This window comes from Eucalyptus grandis, chromosome 5, assembly GCF_016545825.1.
Source record: "Eucalyptus grandis isolate ANBG69807.140 chromosome 5, ASM1654582v1, whole genome shotgun sequence".
NCBI classification, from domain to species: Eukaryota; Viridiplantae; Streptophyta; class Magnoliopsida; order Myrtales; family Myrtaceae; genus Eucalyptus; species Eucalyptus grandis.
The window spans coordinates 60,587,029-60,604,379 of NC_052616.1; the positions used below are offsets into that span (position 1 = coordinate 60,587,029).

The 17,351-nt window shown below is 40.1% G+C and overlaps 1 protein-coding gene across 1 annotated transcript; it reads right to left on the reverse strand.

Annotated features, from left to right (window-relative positions):
* Positions 1-824: 824 nt before the first annotated feature.
* On the reverse strand, positions 825-4,278 carry LOC104447514 (phosphoglycolate phosphatase 2). Its single transcript, XM_039311857.1, has 11 exons — positions 4,117-4,278; positions 3,962-4,029; positions 3,768-3,860; positions 3,613-3,684; positions 2,841-2,912; positions 2,604-2,663; positions 2,472-2,524; positions 1,890-1,987; positions 1,714-1,813; positions 1,381-1,484; positions 825-1,241 (listed from the first exon to the last, which is right to left on the reverse strand). The coding sequence occupies exons 1-11, from the start codon at positions 4,220-4,222 to the stop codon at positions 1,141-1,143; spliced, it is 927 nt and encodes a 308-aa protein (XP_039167791.1). The 5' UTR covers positions 4,223-4,278; the 3' UTR covers positions 825-1,140.
* Positions 4,279-17,351: the final 13,073 nt, after the last annotated feature.

Consider the following 17,351-nt stretch of genomic DNA (forward strand, 5'->3'; position numbering starts at 1 on the left):
TGAGGCTGATCTTAGCCTCTTGGACCTTCTGCAAGTCATCCGCATGGAGCATCAAAATACTCTTCGCAAAGAATGATTTTAGTGTGAAATCTTTGGGATCATGAGAGATTTTGCTGTGTTTGAACTTTTTGCCTAGATGTTGACGTGATTTTGTTAATAGTATCATCCCATTACGACTAACTGTGTTGCCTTCATGGTTTAAACAGAATCACGATAATGAATCTTGAACTGAGAATCAAATCGAATTGTAGGGTTTGGCGAAACATATAGTTTTTGTGTCATGCACACTAGAGTTAAGGAAAATTCCAAGAAGTGTAGGACAAGATTTCTGTGCATAGAAAGATATCTCAGCCCGTTGGTTTTGTGAGCACAAGGATCGTGTTTTGAACATACAAAGTTTCGCCGGATTGCAAAGCATAAGATTTTTTTTGTTTTTTCAAGCTATAACATACACGGTAAATTACAACAGAACTCCATAAATTTCAGTCGAATTCATTGGTATGTGTCCGATTGTCCATTCAACAGTGAATTACCAGAGTCTCTTTGCAATTCAGTAGATTACAAGTCATCTTATCGATACATATCGTTTCGGCCTCAGATCAAACTAAACCATAAGGTACGATTGGTGAATTGAGTCTAGTAGCTACGGTAATTTCTCCGGAAACACATCCTGCAGCAATGTGCATAATGAATGGTCTAACTAGCTCCTCTGACATGAATTCATCCTTCCTATTTCTAAAGGACATCCAATCTCACCTGGCAAAACTCATGGTGTAACTTCAACTGAACAAGCTCTCCTAGCTTGGGTCTAACATACGCCTTCCTGCAAAGAACCCCTTTCCATATATACACAGTCAACAAAAAGCATGGACATTTGTAATAAATTCAGGGGCACGAATTGAAGCCATTCGCCTTACAAATTAGGCTTTGCGGTGTATTTTTCATGTGATTGTCAGTTTATCTCAGTTCACCGAATTTGTTTCCGGACTTGGTTATTGAAGAAAAGGAAAAAGAAACACAGCTGAAACCTGTTCATGCCAGTATTCTGTGTTTCCCTATTGTCAAAGGGAGAAATGGTGGACTTAAATAATCAGGCAAAGAAAGTCTGACATGCCAGAAAGACTATCACGCCTGATAGGGTCACGCTCCTAATAGATCGAGAAAGTCGGACACCTTGTTTGTGTAATAATCCGGCTGAATATCATTTGCCGGGTCTTGAAGAGCAGATAGAGTTGTCACACCTGCAGATGCAGAAGGAGCAATCAAGATATGCACTGAACACGACGAGTGAATTTAGGAAGTTCATTGAAGACTAAAACTAGAAAACCAAAGAGTTTTGGGACGATAGACTTCCCTGCCCGCTAAAGATGGAGTCCCTACCTGAAAGAACAAGCAGAGTCTTGCAGCCAGCATTCTGCCCAAATAAGATATCGGAGTCCAATCGATCACCCACCATGCACATCCTGGGACAATCAATTTGGAACCTGCACCAGGAAAGGCTGCACATTCAGCGTCTTAACGATGACTCCCGCTCCACTAGCATTTCAAAAGTTTCTATACAATGGATGAAATTCAATTTGACGTTCCATAACCCAGCATTAGCGGACTCCTTTGTCTATATTTTTACAAATCTAAAATCATATGGATAGGACAATAAGGAGATTCGATCATGAGAAAGAAAGAGAAGAGTTCTGTCCCAGTAATTTTTTTTACTTCTTTAGTAAAAACTCCATCATGAAGGTTGATGGCTTCCCAACCACTATAGGCTCCTTCTGAGTTGAACTGCAGATGGCTGCAACCATACAGCCAGCACCTGAAAGCCAAATATGAATTAGCTCTCAATGTTAACGATACTTTCCTGCCATTTAGCGATAGACAGAGATGAATACCAGGCCATTCTTGTAAATCAGTCATGTGTGCTACTGCATCTCGATTTGTCGCAATAAAAAGGCATCCTGGATTCTCACGGATGCAGAGAGTTCCATACCTACCATATGATTGCCCATTACTTTAGAACGAAAGGGAAAGCCAAGCATGAATTTGAAACTCAGAGCATCATTATATGCATCAAAGATCACGTTTCACTGCACAGTGTGAATCAGGGCAAGCTGTTCCAGCATCTTCCTCATCCAAGTACAAGGATTTCAAGATGGACAAAGAACTGGTGTACGACAAAACCTGTGGCAATTATACTCGTACTCTTAATATGACTTTCAGCAGAACGCAAAAGGAGTTCTCGAACACTGCCAATTCCCATCATGTAAAGACTTCACAGTAGATGCATCAACGTAAACAACAGAAGCAATTCATCATGTCATTTCATAGTTATTGATGTAATTGCAATAAGAACTTTTCAGCATTTTCTGTTACTACAAAGTGAGAAGTCATGTCCTGGAAAACTTTCAAGAACATTGAAAGAACAGTCCAGATATGTGAATAGTAAGATGAACAAAAGATTTAGAGTTTCTCACTGAAGCTTGTAGTAGTTGATGAAGGGGTCAAGCCCAACCACGACTGCTCCAACCTAAAAGAAGAAGTTGCAAGTTCCTTCTTAGAGCAGCAAACCTAGAAGAGAAAACATACAAGACCTGAATAGCTATTACACTCTTGTCATGTTCAAAAAGGCAATTTGATTTCCACTCCGCTGTCTTTTTGCCATCTTCCTGCAAATGAAGTCTTCGATGTCACTAGTCAGTGTGAAAGAGCCCTTTTCTCCCATTATTTCGCTACCTGATTTCTTGATGTATAAAAGCAATAACGGATAGCTCAAAAGCACATTTCAAGTAACGACATCGTCTCCTTTTCACTTAAAACATCATGTAGGTGAACAAGGTTCTCACCGGACCTCCAAGGCCAGTATATCCAGCAAGCTGGAGTTCCTCTATAATGCCTTCGCCACCAATCACATAAACCTGAACGACATGTTGAAAACTAACCATTAGCAAAATGGATGACTTGTATGAATAGGACTGAAGCAAAATTCCCTCTTTTTCTTGTCAATAAACAGAAGAGCAATGCAAGTTAGTGGTGACTAGAATGTCCATATTCCACAACACACACTGACGAATGGAACAGTTAAGCCTTTGACATGACATGGAATCAATAACATGGATCTTCTTATATGATCGAGCTCCCCTAATGCCATATTCTCCTAAAAAATTGTATTTTTCTGGGACAAAGCTTTGGTCTGTTTGCTCCAAGCAACTTCCACAGAGTCACATTTCTTTGTGAAGTGCTTCCACAAAGTCATATTACTATCGAAGAACCTCTATGAACCAACTGCGATGTCACATTTTTGCTACTTTTTTTGGTAAAATCTCGCAAACCACTTCCATTCCAAGATGTCTTTATGCCGTACTAGCATTCCGTATGCTACACGCTAGGCCTATTCAAGTCGTAACACTCGACTAGAAATTACAAATTTCCCGCCTTATCTAACAACTACGACTATCGGCCTATCAGGATTGCGCAAACGTTCTCACTCATAAATTAGCCGAAGGTCACTTCAACAGTTTTGTTCTAATCATTGAACTTAGCGTCTAGCGATTAATACGCCTCAAATAGAGAATGCACTATGCTTTCAGACAGGAGAACCACGAGAAGAAGCGTCACCTTCTTGTCCTGAGGAAAATCATTGACCTTCAGATACATGGCGGCCGCGAACGACGACGAGAAGATCTCATCCTGCGACCAAAAACCACTCCCAGATTTCGAAACCCCGCATTCGATCGACAACCAACAGCAAAAGAAGAGCAACGGAAACGAACCTCGCTCACGGAAATCCCGAGAGAACCGAATTTCTTGGCGTTCTCCCTCCTCGACTTCCTCGAGTTGTTCGTCACGAACACCAGCTTCTTCCCCTGCCAAATTCCCACACGCCGACAACAACCTCGGAATTTTCAAACGACACACAAGCAAATGATGAACGAGACAGGAACAGAGAGAAAGCGCAACGGTTTACTTTGGATCGGAGCAAGTCGAGAGTCTGAGAAACGCCGTCGATGAGCTTGTCTCCCTTCCAGATGACACCTGGCGACGACGAAGGAAACACGCGACCGGATCAGCCAAATTTCAAACGCGACGAAATGGTCCGAGGAAGTGGCGTCGGAGCCGGACCCTCGCAGTCGAAGAGGAAGGCGTCCACGGAGTCGAAGAGTTCTCGGAAGTTGCCGGAGGAGAGCGGCGGCGCCGCCGCGCCGGTGGTCGAGCTCTCGACTTCCATTGCTTCCTTCTTCTTCTTCGACGATGGGGGACAAGTGGCGGAATTCGATTCTGCCCGCGCGTGCGTGCGTGCGGTTCGTCGAATGAGACCGAGGCATATGCTTTGGTGGCGTTTTTCTTATGCTAATAGTAAAACTTTCATTGGACAAAAATTCTTAAAGTTGATAGACACGTTTTCCTCTTACCAATTTTCGCCTCACCGAAAAATTCAAAACCCAAACCAAATACCCTTTGTTACCAGCTTGGGATATGATGTGGAGGAATACATTTTAGTTAGGAAAATTACAACCAAATTGTGCAAATGACAATTTTTTAATTTGATCAATTTAGTGCTAAATTTTTTGACAATTTGTTAATTTAGTCATTCCTATCAGTTTTAATTGAAAATCACGGATTACATGCCGATTATATCACATAGAGCCACTAGGATTGACATAAACAATTTTTATAATCCTTTGTAATTACTACAGACAAGGCTCGTTGTCCGAGCTACTACATAGGATACCCTCACTAATGGTTGACAAAGGTTTGTAAGCCCTCACTGACCACAATGACAAAAAAAAAAAAATTAACAAAATTAAAATAATAATAATAATTGTGTTGACGTTAGCTGTGCCACTTAAAATGATCAATTTCATATCAACGATTTTTTGTCAACAATGATCGAAATGATTAAATTGGAAAATTGTTAAAAAGGTTTAAAACTAGATTGCCCAAATAAAAATGATTTACAATAACTTTATGACTTTTTCTATAAGTTTTTCTTTTAGTTAGGAAAACCAATATGGGATTTTTCATGAGACAAAATTTAATTCAAGTAAATGTGTCATAAAAATACTAGTTTAGGAATTTCTTATATAATGGAAAGTAGTTTGATGGTAAGTGTGTCATAAGATACTAGTATGAGATTTTTAATAATATTCACTCTTTTTTCGTGTCGAAGTCAATTGTCGTTTAAAGGCATCTCCAAACTTACTAGTGGTGCAAAAAGTATGAAGATCCTAAATTTGGTTCACGGTTGAACTAAGAAATTGCAATAATCATAACCTGATGATATCGCGTCACTCATTTAAAAGATGTAGCATCTTCTAGTATGCTTTATATATTGCATGTTGAGTCATCAGTTATGCAAATGATGAGCAATTAGGTCAGTTCAATCCAAAAATAAACTAAATTGGTCTTGCCTAATCAGGTACTAACCCGTTCACATGAACCAAATAGGCTCCGGGGTAAAAAAATTGGGACACTAACCTTTACTAGTTCAATTCCCAATTCTATATCGCAAATCATCAAGGCCGATTTTAGCTTCTTTTTCTTTTTTATTATACGTTGGAGATGAGTTTAAAACTTGAGAAGGTTAGAATACACAAATGCCTTAACCACAATGCCATAATTCGTTTACGCGATATATTTCCCTAAAATAATATTTGTTTCACTTAAATTTAGGCCCAATTCTTGGATGAACCTAGAATTGGTTCGGCTCCTAATTGCAAAAATCAAGAACCCACTCTAATAGGATAGGTTCTTGACCAAGTATCTGAAGCTCACCCCTTCTAGAATCAATTACCCTAGTAACAAAACTTAATTCCCGACATATGAATAGATGAGATGCTTTAGTTTGATCAAAAATAAATTAGCTTTTGTCCTTTCTGTGGTCTAGTTATTTATCACAACATTCGGCCCAACCACAAGGGCCCTTTGCCATGAGGCTTATAATGGGCTCCAAAACTTCTAACCTTCATTTGCAAACTCCTGTGTTAATCGAAACTAGTGGTAATCTGGCGGGGCTTGCCCAAGAAACTCGATCCGACATGGCCTCGAATGGATGTGGCCAAGTTCACTTTCTCCTCGGGCTCAACCTGCCCATCATGGGCCCTTTGCTATGAGGCCTTAAGTGGCCTCCAAACTTCCAACCGCTTCTTCGTTCGCTTGCTCCCGTCAATTGAAAGTAGAGGTGATCATGGCCAAGCTTGCCCGACCCAAATCGACCCGACACGGCCCCGACCGGATATGGGCAAGTTTGTTTTCTCCTCGGGTAGATCTATCCATTTTTTTTGTCCTACTTTATTCCTAATCTAACTCTCACTCTCAGATTTTTGTCCTATCTTCTTATAGGGTGTGAAATAAACTCATCTTTGGCTAAATCGTCACCACCCCAACCCCCAAAGAAGGGATTCAACCCCCCCTCCTCCTTTCCACGTTGGAAGGGGTGTTCACTGGCAAGAAATCCCGATGGTTTACATCTATTCATTTATAAGGTGAAGTTGGAACAAGACGACATTGTCATCCCAATCCTGTCGTCCAAAGCATCACTTGCCTGAAGCAAAAGTGGGAAACCAACCCCTGAAAGATGATGAGCTGTACTGGCCTTGACCCCACGTGGCTTGTGCATCGTGAACAAAAAGGAAGACAATGTTTTTACATAATGAAATGTCCAACAGCTCCCTTTTTATTATCGAAATGTCCGATTACTTAGAATAGAAGAGATTGTTCGTAAGGAAGAAACACAAGTGGTCGATGAAAGATTTCTTTCTCATTCTATTGAACTGTCTCGATGAACATAATTCAACACTCGCAGCTAGCCGATCAAAGGTTGGACATTTGAATTTCGACCGATTGAGAATATGTTGTTGCCCCAAATCAAACTAGAGCTCAAACTTGTCTAAGCATTAGAAAGGCTCGAATTCAAATCATCTTAAATCAGATGATATTCAAAGTAGGTCAAGCTTTGTGTAGTCGAGTTTTTAAAACATTGTCAAAAGGTAACAAGACACCATATTCGTATTTTCCTTCCTTAGACATATAAAAGGACTAGAAGAAACACTTACTAATTCAGTAATTCAATCAAATTATTTCTTGAGTCCTTAATTCTCATCCGACAGGGACTTTCCCTATGGACGGTCAAAATCCATTTGTCAATTCAACAAAAGTCATAAAAAGGAGCTAATAGGGGCCCAAACAAACAAAAAATTACTTCCATAGGCGTATGATTAGCACGAGTCCAAGTTCATAAAGGTAATAAAATATATTTTACCTCCACATATTAGCATATCATTGAATTTGCATATATCACTATAAACCAAATCCAAAAAATTCGAATTCCGTTTAACACTGGGAAATTGTTTCTTAGTAAGCTTGGACTTAGCACATATTTCACATTTATTAAATTCGCCATTAAAATTTATCAAGTCTAACTTCTTCATATTCTTCAAATAACAAATAATTATATGTACCAACCTACTATACCATAAAAATGAAGACTCAACAATATAAGCAGAACTAGAAATATTATTATTGATACTTAGTTGATACATGCCATCCTTGGCATGACCCTCTGCTACAACCTCCCTATCATCATTCAACAATGAAACCTTGCCGAGTTCAAACAAAACCTTAAACCCGCTATTACAAAGTAAACCAATTGAAATTAGGTTCCTCCTAATTTCAGGTATATATAACACATTAGAAAGTGTAATCTTCTTTCCAGAAGTAAAGTCTATCTCCACCGTGCCTTTTCCAGCAACCTTTGCAAAAGCATTATTTGCCATCAAAACCTTGTCAACAATATCTTCAAATTGCTTGAACATATATCTGTCATTGCACACATGAACTGTTGCTCCAGAATCTAACCACCAACCGGATTGGACAGTGGTAGGATTAATTTCAGAAACCATAGCCATCACATCATTAATTTCAAAAACAATTGCGTTTGAAAGCGTGGTTGAAATCATGGCCACATAATTCCCTTTAATCAGATTTGCATTTGCCTTCACCGTCGGAATGTCACCCTTGCGGTGAATGCAATCCTTGACGCGGTGTTCCTGTTTGCCACAAATCACGAGATCAATCTTCATGGTTGAAATCATTTCTCTAGGTACACTAAAGACACCCCATACTTATTAATTGACCAACTTCCTCCCACTTTTCCTACGTAAGACAAGGAAATATACACTTGATTTGTTAAACAAATTTCCGACGGGAAGAAATCAAAGAGCAGCTCCGAAAGAAAGGAAAGAAAAGGAACGAGATCACATATGACAGAGAAGCACAGAAAAGAAAAAACTGACAGTTTCTCATATGACAGCCATTAATCGGTCCATGTTCATTATTACCAATCGAAGCGAAAAAAGTAAAGAAGAAAACCTGAAGATTGATCTCGTGGTAGAGGGCTTTCACTTTTGCGACATTTGCTGGATCAGGTTTCCCATAGTTCTCCTGGTCATCATCAAACAATAAGAAAAAAGTTGTGCTACCCACCAAAATAATAAATCCCCATCAACACAGCTCAAGATATGAAAACTCAATTCAACTCCTTAGGCTCAACTCGATCGATTCCATATCCAAATCCTTCCCACCACCGCATTTTCGAATCCGGGTGGCTACCCACATACGCATCCGGGCGAAGAACAACCCCGCACCCGACAATACCACGATCCAACACCGCAAGAAGACCACGGCCATTACCACGGCAACCCAAGAACTGAACAGACACGGCTAAACTTCCCAATCGCAGTACCCCCAAAACAAACAACCAGAGAAGGAAACTAAGTCGAGATTTTGAGACGAACCCGTTCGACCCAGTGGCGGGAATCATCGGAAAACTCGAACGCCGGGTCCTCCGGCAGCTCCTTCTTCAGGACGGCGTGGGCCTCCAAGAACTTGGACTTCAGATCCGCCATTCACGCGACCACCGAGCTCTCCCCCGCCACTCCGCCCTCTCCCGCTGCCTCGCTCTTCCGGCAACGCCGAAGGGGAACTCCGAACAGAGCGAAGACGAAGAGAGAAGGAAGGACGGCGAGCAAGCTCGAGAGTCGCTCGCTGGAGGCCCGGGGCCTTTTGTAGGAGCGGGCGAGCGAAACAAGGCAGGGATTTGAGCTAGAATTACGGGGCTGCCACTGGTTCGGTCTCTCTCTCTCTCTACACAAGGCGTTCATAGAATCAGAACTTCAGAACATGCTGTTTTTTGTCGTGATTGCGCTTGCATGTGTTTGAGCGTGTGATTATCTTTTAGGGCCACAGATCTTTGGAATACTTTCCCCCTCTCTCTCTCTCTAACACGAGGCGTTCAGGACAGCTGTTTTTTTTGTCGTGATTGCGCTTGTGTGTGTTTGAGCGTAGGACAGCCGTTTTTTGTCGTGATTGCGCCTGCGCGTGTTTGAGCGTGTGATTATTTTTTAGGGCCGGCAGATCTTTGGAATAATTTCCCCCCGTTTTTTTGTTTTATACTTCTCCCAAGAAATCGTCCATTTCTACTGATTTTCCATGATTTTAAGGGGAAAAAAATCATGTGTTAAGATGTTGTAGTTATAATTCATAAAAGTAATTTATCTAGTCTTTGAAATGCTTCAACACGGGCTTGTTCAGTAAGAGTAAGAGTGATCAGTTCGGAGGAGGATAAATAGGTTACAAATCTGGAATTTGAAATCTGGAATATATCCCGTTAAAATCGATTCTTAATTTTTGGGATTTAGAGCCCATCATGTTCATTATAAACCCTGACTCGACAACTTACCCTATTTTTTATAATATGATTTTAGGGTCTACCCATTTTTTTTCTTTTTATTTTTTTTCATTTTTTGTAGCAAATAATATGAACAACAAAATTATTCAGAGTAAAAGATGAACGAGCATGAGTGAACGAAAGTGAGTCGAAAACGAGTGAGGGTTATAATGCTCGAATGAGTGAAGGAGAACCACGAGCTAGGTAGGAGAAGAATATTTTAATTTAAGTTATTTTTAAAATGCTTATTTTTTGGGTCCATTTTGGATGATGACTGGGGAGTGAGGTTGGTTGAAGGAGCACTTTCTCGTGTGGAGAGAGAGAGAGAGAGGGGGAGAGTATTCCAAAGGTCTGCCGACCCTAAAAGATAATCATGCAAGCGCTAGTCCCAAAAAAAAGCACATGCGAGCGCAATCTACGCCTTGTGTAGAGAGAGAGAGAGAGAGCTCGACACTGAATTAAAAGTAGAGGTGGCCTCCGCTTCTGGTGGACTATCAAGCACAGTAAAAGAGAGAGAGAGAGAGAGAGAGGAGGGAAAGTATTCCAAAGGTCTGCCGACCCTAAAAGATAATCACATGCAAGCGCTAGTCCCAAAAAAAAAAAGCACATGCGAGCGCAATCTACGCCTTGTGTAGAGAGAGAGAGAGAGAGAGAGAGAGAGCTCGACACTAAATTAAAAGTAGAGAGGTGGCCTCCGCTTCTGGTGGACTATCAAGCACAGTAAAAGAGAGAGAGAGAGAGGGGTCAAAGCCAAGAAAGAAGCGCAAAGCGAGAAGCTTTTCCCATGTTTTTTTTCTCTCTATTGCATTTCTTCGTTTTCTTTTTCCATGTCCTTGCGGGAAGATCAATAATTCAGGATTGGTGGGTCGTGTCCCGAAACTGAAGGGGGTCCAAATCAACCCAAACAGGGGCTGGCGATGTCTCACCTGTCCGTCATGCATGCCGGCCCCCCCTTTTGACGAGGAGGGGCCCTTCTCCTTCCATCAAATTATCAAGAACGCCCCTTGTGATGTATTCCCTCCTCCCATCCTTCCTCCCTCCTGCTTTTGCCTGTTCCCCTTCCACCACCTTCATTCATTGTCCAAAGTGTAAAAAGTATCATTACATCTTCGTACCTCACTAGCAATCATATCATGTCGTATTCGGGCTTTCTCTCTTTGCCTATATATGGCTTTTGCCTTTGTTTTGCACTGGTGTCGTCTCGTCGGTGGTGCCCGACATTATCAACTCCTAAGTCTTGGTTGGAAAGAAGAAAGGTTGAAATAGAATTACGGCACTAATCTCCATTTTCATTTCAATACTTGCTAATAATAATAGGGCGAAGAGACTTGATTTGAATGTATTCACTTGTATCGTTTGTCAAATAAATACCACATCATCAAAATTAGATCTAATTGCTGAAAAGAAATAGACCACGTTGTCAAAGTTAACCCACCCCAACATGAACCTATTCAACTCTTTCATACGATGTTGAGGTCTCTCTCTCTCTCTCTCTCTCTCTCTCTCTCTCTCTCATACTTAGTTAGTGGTCATGCTTCATTTTCGTGGATGTGATTGTAAAAATGCCCCACCATTTATCGCTTATCCTAATTGTGAGTGTCATGTACCATGATTCTAGCGATTGGTTTCTAAGCGGACGCTGATGCAGATCATGCGCGAATTGGAATTCGAACAAAACGAAAAAGAAGACTGCATGATCTTCGGGTGGATGTGTTGTTTTCTTTTGAAGGCGAGAATTCAAAATGCCAGTACGAACTCATTTAAGTGCGACGTTGCTTTATGAGGAGTAATACATCCCAATCGAAGAATGTGGGTGGTCCATTTCACAAACCAAATTGGCATTCGATGTTTTAATTGAGAGGGGGGGGATTGGTGCATTTAAGGAATATATTTTAACATGGTTCCTTTTTGCCCCTAGCGAAAGCCAATCTTAGTTTCACGACATCAACGTGAAGCTGCAAGACAGGGCCCAAGCTTAAACGCTGTACACTGTTCTCACAGGACAAGGCATCTCACTTGCATCACCCAACATGCTTCTATCTTCTTTTTAGAGAGAGAGAGATGTGCACATGTACTTCTAAACGCATCCTTTGTTTTAGGCTTTAGAACTTTATGGATCTATATTTTCTTCTATCGGATTCAGGATGAGGTAGAGCCTACAAAGCATACAATGTGCCACACAATGCGTGATGGTTACATTGCACTCATATTAGCCTCGGAGTGAAAAGCAAACAACATCTAATATTACACCGTTCATGTCATTTCTTCTTTATAGAGAATTGGGTGTTGTCTAGACCAATTTCGCACGAAGCACAACCGGCCCCCTTAGCTCTTTTCTTTAGTGAACCACACGGTGGTAAAGTGACTTATTCACGTGAACCGTGGTCTTTTCCCATTACCGAAAATTGGAAAGAGAAGAAAAAAAAAATTGTGTGGATGATTGAGAAAAATCGCCCTTTATATTAGTGGAGATGCCACTCTCTTTTCATGGGGTCCACTTGGCCATCCTCCTTTTGTTCACTAGCTTTCGTTCTCTCCGGTTAAGACAATGCCAACTCGCAGCATTCAACGTGCACACCGTCGTCCACACGAGCGACCAACATGGCCAAGAACGATGACGATGACGAAATCGCCTTTGGCAGCTCTCTTTCGCCACTGCTGCGTTTGCTTTCTTTATAGTTGTCTAGATAGAAAAGCATATCGACACGGATTAGTCTATACACCATCTTTTATAAAGCTTCTCCTGCATATCAGATTGCTTTTTCTGGGCTTAGGGCACGATCGACATCGCCCACCCACATCCAACGTGGGGTACAAGGTTCAGCGGGTCAAGGGTTCGTGCTTAGGGTTTCATGACATGCCATGGTCCACTCGCGTCCACATGAGTTTCAACTCTCACCAAGTCAAATTTTATATTTTGGGGTGGGTATCGTTAAAAAACCATAAATTGATACATCAGTCATAAATTTATTATGAATTACTATATTTGTGACAAATTTATTCTTCATTAATTTCCGTTAAATTTTTCTATCAAAAATACTAAGTTGAATGAAACATGCCGATTGACGGATTTATTAATTTGGAGTTTTAGCCTCTATTCATCATATGTGCATTAGTTTGCGATTTTTCGCAATATTAATCTCATTTAATGGAAACTAACAATGATAAATTTATAATAAATGTACCGGTTTGAAGTTTTTAGTGATCCAAATATTATTTTGCGGTAAATTTGTCATATATATCAGTTTTGGGTTTTTGGTGATTAGAAAAATTAATTTTTGATAAATTTGTCACAAATATATTAAACAAATTCCGAACCCCAAGCCAAAACCAAACAAAACATCATCGCCCAACCGGAAAGGACGAGACAACCAGCAAGAATCAAGACCAGCACCGAAACATCAAGAACGCGAAGCACAGCAGTGGACCCTCCTGCACCACCACTCCAAATTGGAAACACTACGGATGCGCCAGAGTAGAAAAGAAGATGCATGGGTCTATCCCCTAGCTACGTTGAAGTCTCCTGTTTCTTGGGAAGTTAAAAGGTTAATATAATAAAAAATCTCAAATTATATACCCGTGTTATATTTACACAAAATTAATTTGTGTCGGAAAAGAATCTAAATTGACATACTAGTGATAAATGTACCTAAATCTTAAAAAAAATTGGGGCAAAATTAAAATTGTAACAGATTTTCGAAAAATGGGTGTACAAGTTTGCATTATTTTCTAATGCAAAAATTAATTTTTGGTAAATATGGTACAGAAGAGATAATTTGAGATTTTTAATTAATCCTAAAGTTAATTAAGGGCACGTAGCCCTAAAAAGAGAACATTATATGATATGTTCAAGAGTCAGGATATTTACAAAATAAATTATTACACGAGCTAAATAGATTATTTGACAGATGGATATAAATTAAACTTCACGACGACTTTTGGACCACGCGACAAAAGTTCCCTTAGACTTCCGCCGTGTTAAAAAATTAATAAATAAACACCGTGTATATGATAATAATTTTTAACCTAATTGAATGATAGATTTTTCCGGAATAACATATGTAGCCAGTGGGGAAATCGGCTCTTGATCCGGTCCAGTTCCTAAGTGAAATTGGGAACCAAACCGAGAGAATCGGTTCCTATTTTTGGGATGGGAATTGAATCGATGGTTCTAGGATCTGGAACCAATGGGACTAACCGGTCTAGTCTAATGGACCGGCCACTTAGCAACAAAAAATCTAAATTTTTTTAAAAAAAATACTTACGTTATTACAACAATAGGGTTTATTATTATTTTTAAGAAATTAAAAATATATTTTTAATTAAAAAAAAAATCTTTCCGATCCCCCTCCTCCAGAACTAGGAACTTGACCGAAAATCACCGTTTCATTTTTATGGAACGAAGAATTAAACTGATATTCTCGGGAGCCGGACCAAACTTGCTGATCCGATCCGGTCCAGGCGATCCAATATGCTCATCCCTAGCAGCCAAACGGTGATTAAATGGACATAAGAGAATGAGGGCAAAAAAAATCTTAATGGCATGCTCGGATGAAGTGGCCTCCGCATGATCTGACGGTGAATATGAGATGGGCTCACATAATCCCGGTGTATCCATTACTTGATTGTGTATTCGTTGTTGGAGTAAGTGGCCTTCGGTTTTGTGCATTCGTTCGGAGAAAGGGAAGTTTATGTTCAGTTACATCTTTCTCTATAATGTCACAATATTCAATTTACAGTGAGACCCAAAAAAACAATTACATTGTTACACGGCTTCAGTGAGAAGTTTTTCACACGATCCGTAAACATCCCGTAAAAATTTCACGTGGTGTTAGAACAGAAAAAGAACTCCGTTAGAGATATTGTTTGTCGCTACATCTTTCTATTTTTGACCTTTTCCTTCTACTTTGGCTCTTAGGTCAATTTGGACGTTGGACCTCTTTCTTTAACCTAGATAGGGAAAATTACAAAAAAAAATTCTAAATCAATTGTATTTACGCAGACTCAGTCCCAAACATTTCAATTTTGCTGATTTGCTCGTAAATTTTTTTACAATTTGTCAATTGAGCCATTTTAATTAATTTTAACTGAAAATCACTAATCTAGATATTGGCTGTGCTACTTAGGATGGCCAACACTAATGTGGACAATTATTATAAATTTTTCTAATATTTTTAATGTTTTTTCTTTTTCAATTTTGTCTGTTTTTTTTTTTCATTGTGCTGGCGAGAGTCGCCGGTGGCCCTTGTCAGAAAAATAATTTGAAAAAGAAAAGAAAAGAAAAATTCAAATAAGAAAAATGTACAATGATAGTGCCATGTAAAAGGCGTTTCTAGTCAAAATTAGACGGAATAACTCAATTGATAATTTACCAAAAGGTTTAATATTAAAATTGATAAAATCGAAATATTTAAAATTTCAATTTGCATAAACACAATAGGTTTAGAATTTATTTAGTAATTCTCCCAACGTAGAGATCATGAATCTTGAACAACACATGCATGGTCCTGTTTTAGATCACGTGGAAATTCTTTTCACAAAAGTTTCTTTAAAAACAATTGTCGAGTATGTACAATATCTTCTCCGGCTTTAACTAATAATTTGATGCCGGAATTGAGATTAGATGCTAATGATTACGCGATAATAATCAGGCTTGACGCTGATCATGCCAGGTCTAATTTAGGAAATAATCCGGGAAGTGATCTAATTCGAGAAAGTTATCTACTTAGCCTTACTCCTAATCCTACTCGTAAGTTTCCTTTTCCACTTCCTACAACGTTAGTCTGTTCGAAATCTACTAGAGCTAGGATCACTCCAGGGACTGCTTCCAATGGCCAACGCCGCCACCCAACACAGAGATCTTCTCACCAGGAACGGCTCTAGGCCTTCTCAAGAGCCGTGCAATCTTCCCTCCGGCGAAGAGTTCTCCGCTTCGCTCGTCGACTTCCGATGGGATGCCGGGGAGTCAAGCTTGGTTGACACTCTTGCGCCGATGGCCACTCCCGGCAGCCACAGGTCTGGTGAGGATGGCTGTGTAGTTTGATTGGACCCCGATTGGTTTGAGGTTGATCTTAGCCTCTCGGACTTTCTGCAAGTCATCCGCATGGAGCATCAAAATAGTCATGGCAAGGAATGATTTTCGTGTAAAATCTTTGAGATCGGGAGAAATTTTGCGGTGCCTGAACTTATTATTTTTACGTACATATCAACACGATTTTGTTATGGGTGTCATCTTGTTATGACTCACTGTATTGCTCTTGTGGTTTAGGGCATGTTTGTTTATTTTTGTTTCTGTTCCCCGGAAGAAAATTTTCTATTCTTTTATTCTGAGGAACAAAAAAAGAACATAAATGCGTTAACACTTTTGTTCCGGAACAAAAATCTATATTTTTGTTTTCGGAAATAGATTTGAAACAAACAAGAAGTAGAAAAAAAATTTGTTCTTATTCCCGAGAACAATTCGAGAAACACTTCTTTTTTCTTCTTCTTTTTTCTTTCCTTCTTCTTCCTTTTGGCTAGTCGCCGGCCTCAGCCCATGGCCGCGACTGTCCGTCGAGGGCCGGCAACCTCGCTGGAGCGTTGCAGGCCCCCGACGAGGCCAAGCGTCACTAGCCCCTAGCAAGGCCGACCTCGCGCCGCCTGGGAGAGGCTGAGCCTTGCCGGTGGCCAAGCGAGGTCACTAACGAGGCTCAACCTCGCCCAAGTGGTGCAAGGTCGGCCTTGCCCTAGCTTGGCGAGGCTAAGCCTCGCATCAACCGGCAAGGCTCGGTCTCGCCGGGCCACTATTGGGCGACACCGACTTGGCGATGGCTTGGCGAGACTCAGCCTCATCGGTAGGTTGCCGCTAAAGGAAAAGCGAAGAAAAAAAGAAAAAGAAAAAGAAAGAAGGAAAAAAAAAAAGAAAAATATTGAAAAATTAAAAGAAACAAAAAAAAAATATACAAGTTTACTAAACGCATTTCTATTTCTGGAGTAGAAAATTTTGCGAGTTCAAGCGCATTTTTATACTTAGAAATTGTTCTCTGGAACATAAAAAAAAAAAAAAAAAACTATTTCTTTTCAAAAATTATTTCCCGAAACGGAAACGTTACCAAACGCCCCCTTAGTTACTAAATCACGACAAATTTCGGAGTAGGAATACTAAACTCGTGAATCTTGAACTGAGAATCGAATTGAATCGTAGAGTTCGGCAAAACATATAATTTCTATGTCATGCACACCAAAGTTGAGGGAAAATTCCAAGGAGTGTAGGACAAGGTTTCTGTGTATAGAAAGATTCTGCAGCCCGTTGGTTTTGTAAGCACGAGGATCGTCCCCTTAACTCCTGCTGTGTATATGATAATAATTCTTAACCTAATTAAATGATAATATTTGCTCGAACAACATATGTTTAAATAGATTTTACTAGCCAGATGGTGATTAAATGGAGATAAGAGAGATAAGGACAAAAAAAAAAAATCTTATTAGCATAGTCAAATGAAGTGGGTTCGCATGATCTGACAATGGATATAAGCGAAGCTCGCATGATCCCAGTGTATCTATTACTTGCCCATGATAATGTATCGATGAATGTGGATTTCTCACATGTTCGTCATCAGGACAAGTGGCCTTCGGGTTTGTGCATTTGTTC

Coding starts and splice junctions, on each gene's coding strand:
- LOC104447514 (XM_039311857.1), bottom strand. CDS start 4,222: ATGGAAGTCGAGAGCTCGACCACCGGCGCGGCGGCGCCGCCGCTCTCC. Junction 4,030..4,116: donor CTTCCTCTTCGACTGCGAGG/GTCCGGCTCCGA, acceptor CGTCGTCGCCAG/GTGTCATCTGGAAGGGAGAC. Junction 2,664..2,840: donor ATACTGGCCTTGGAGGTCCG/GTGAGAACCTTG, acceptor CTTCATTTGCAG/GAAGATGGCAAAAAGACAGC.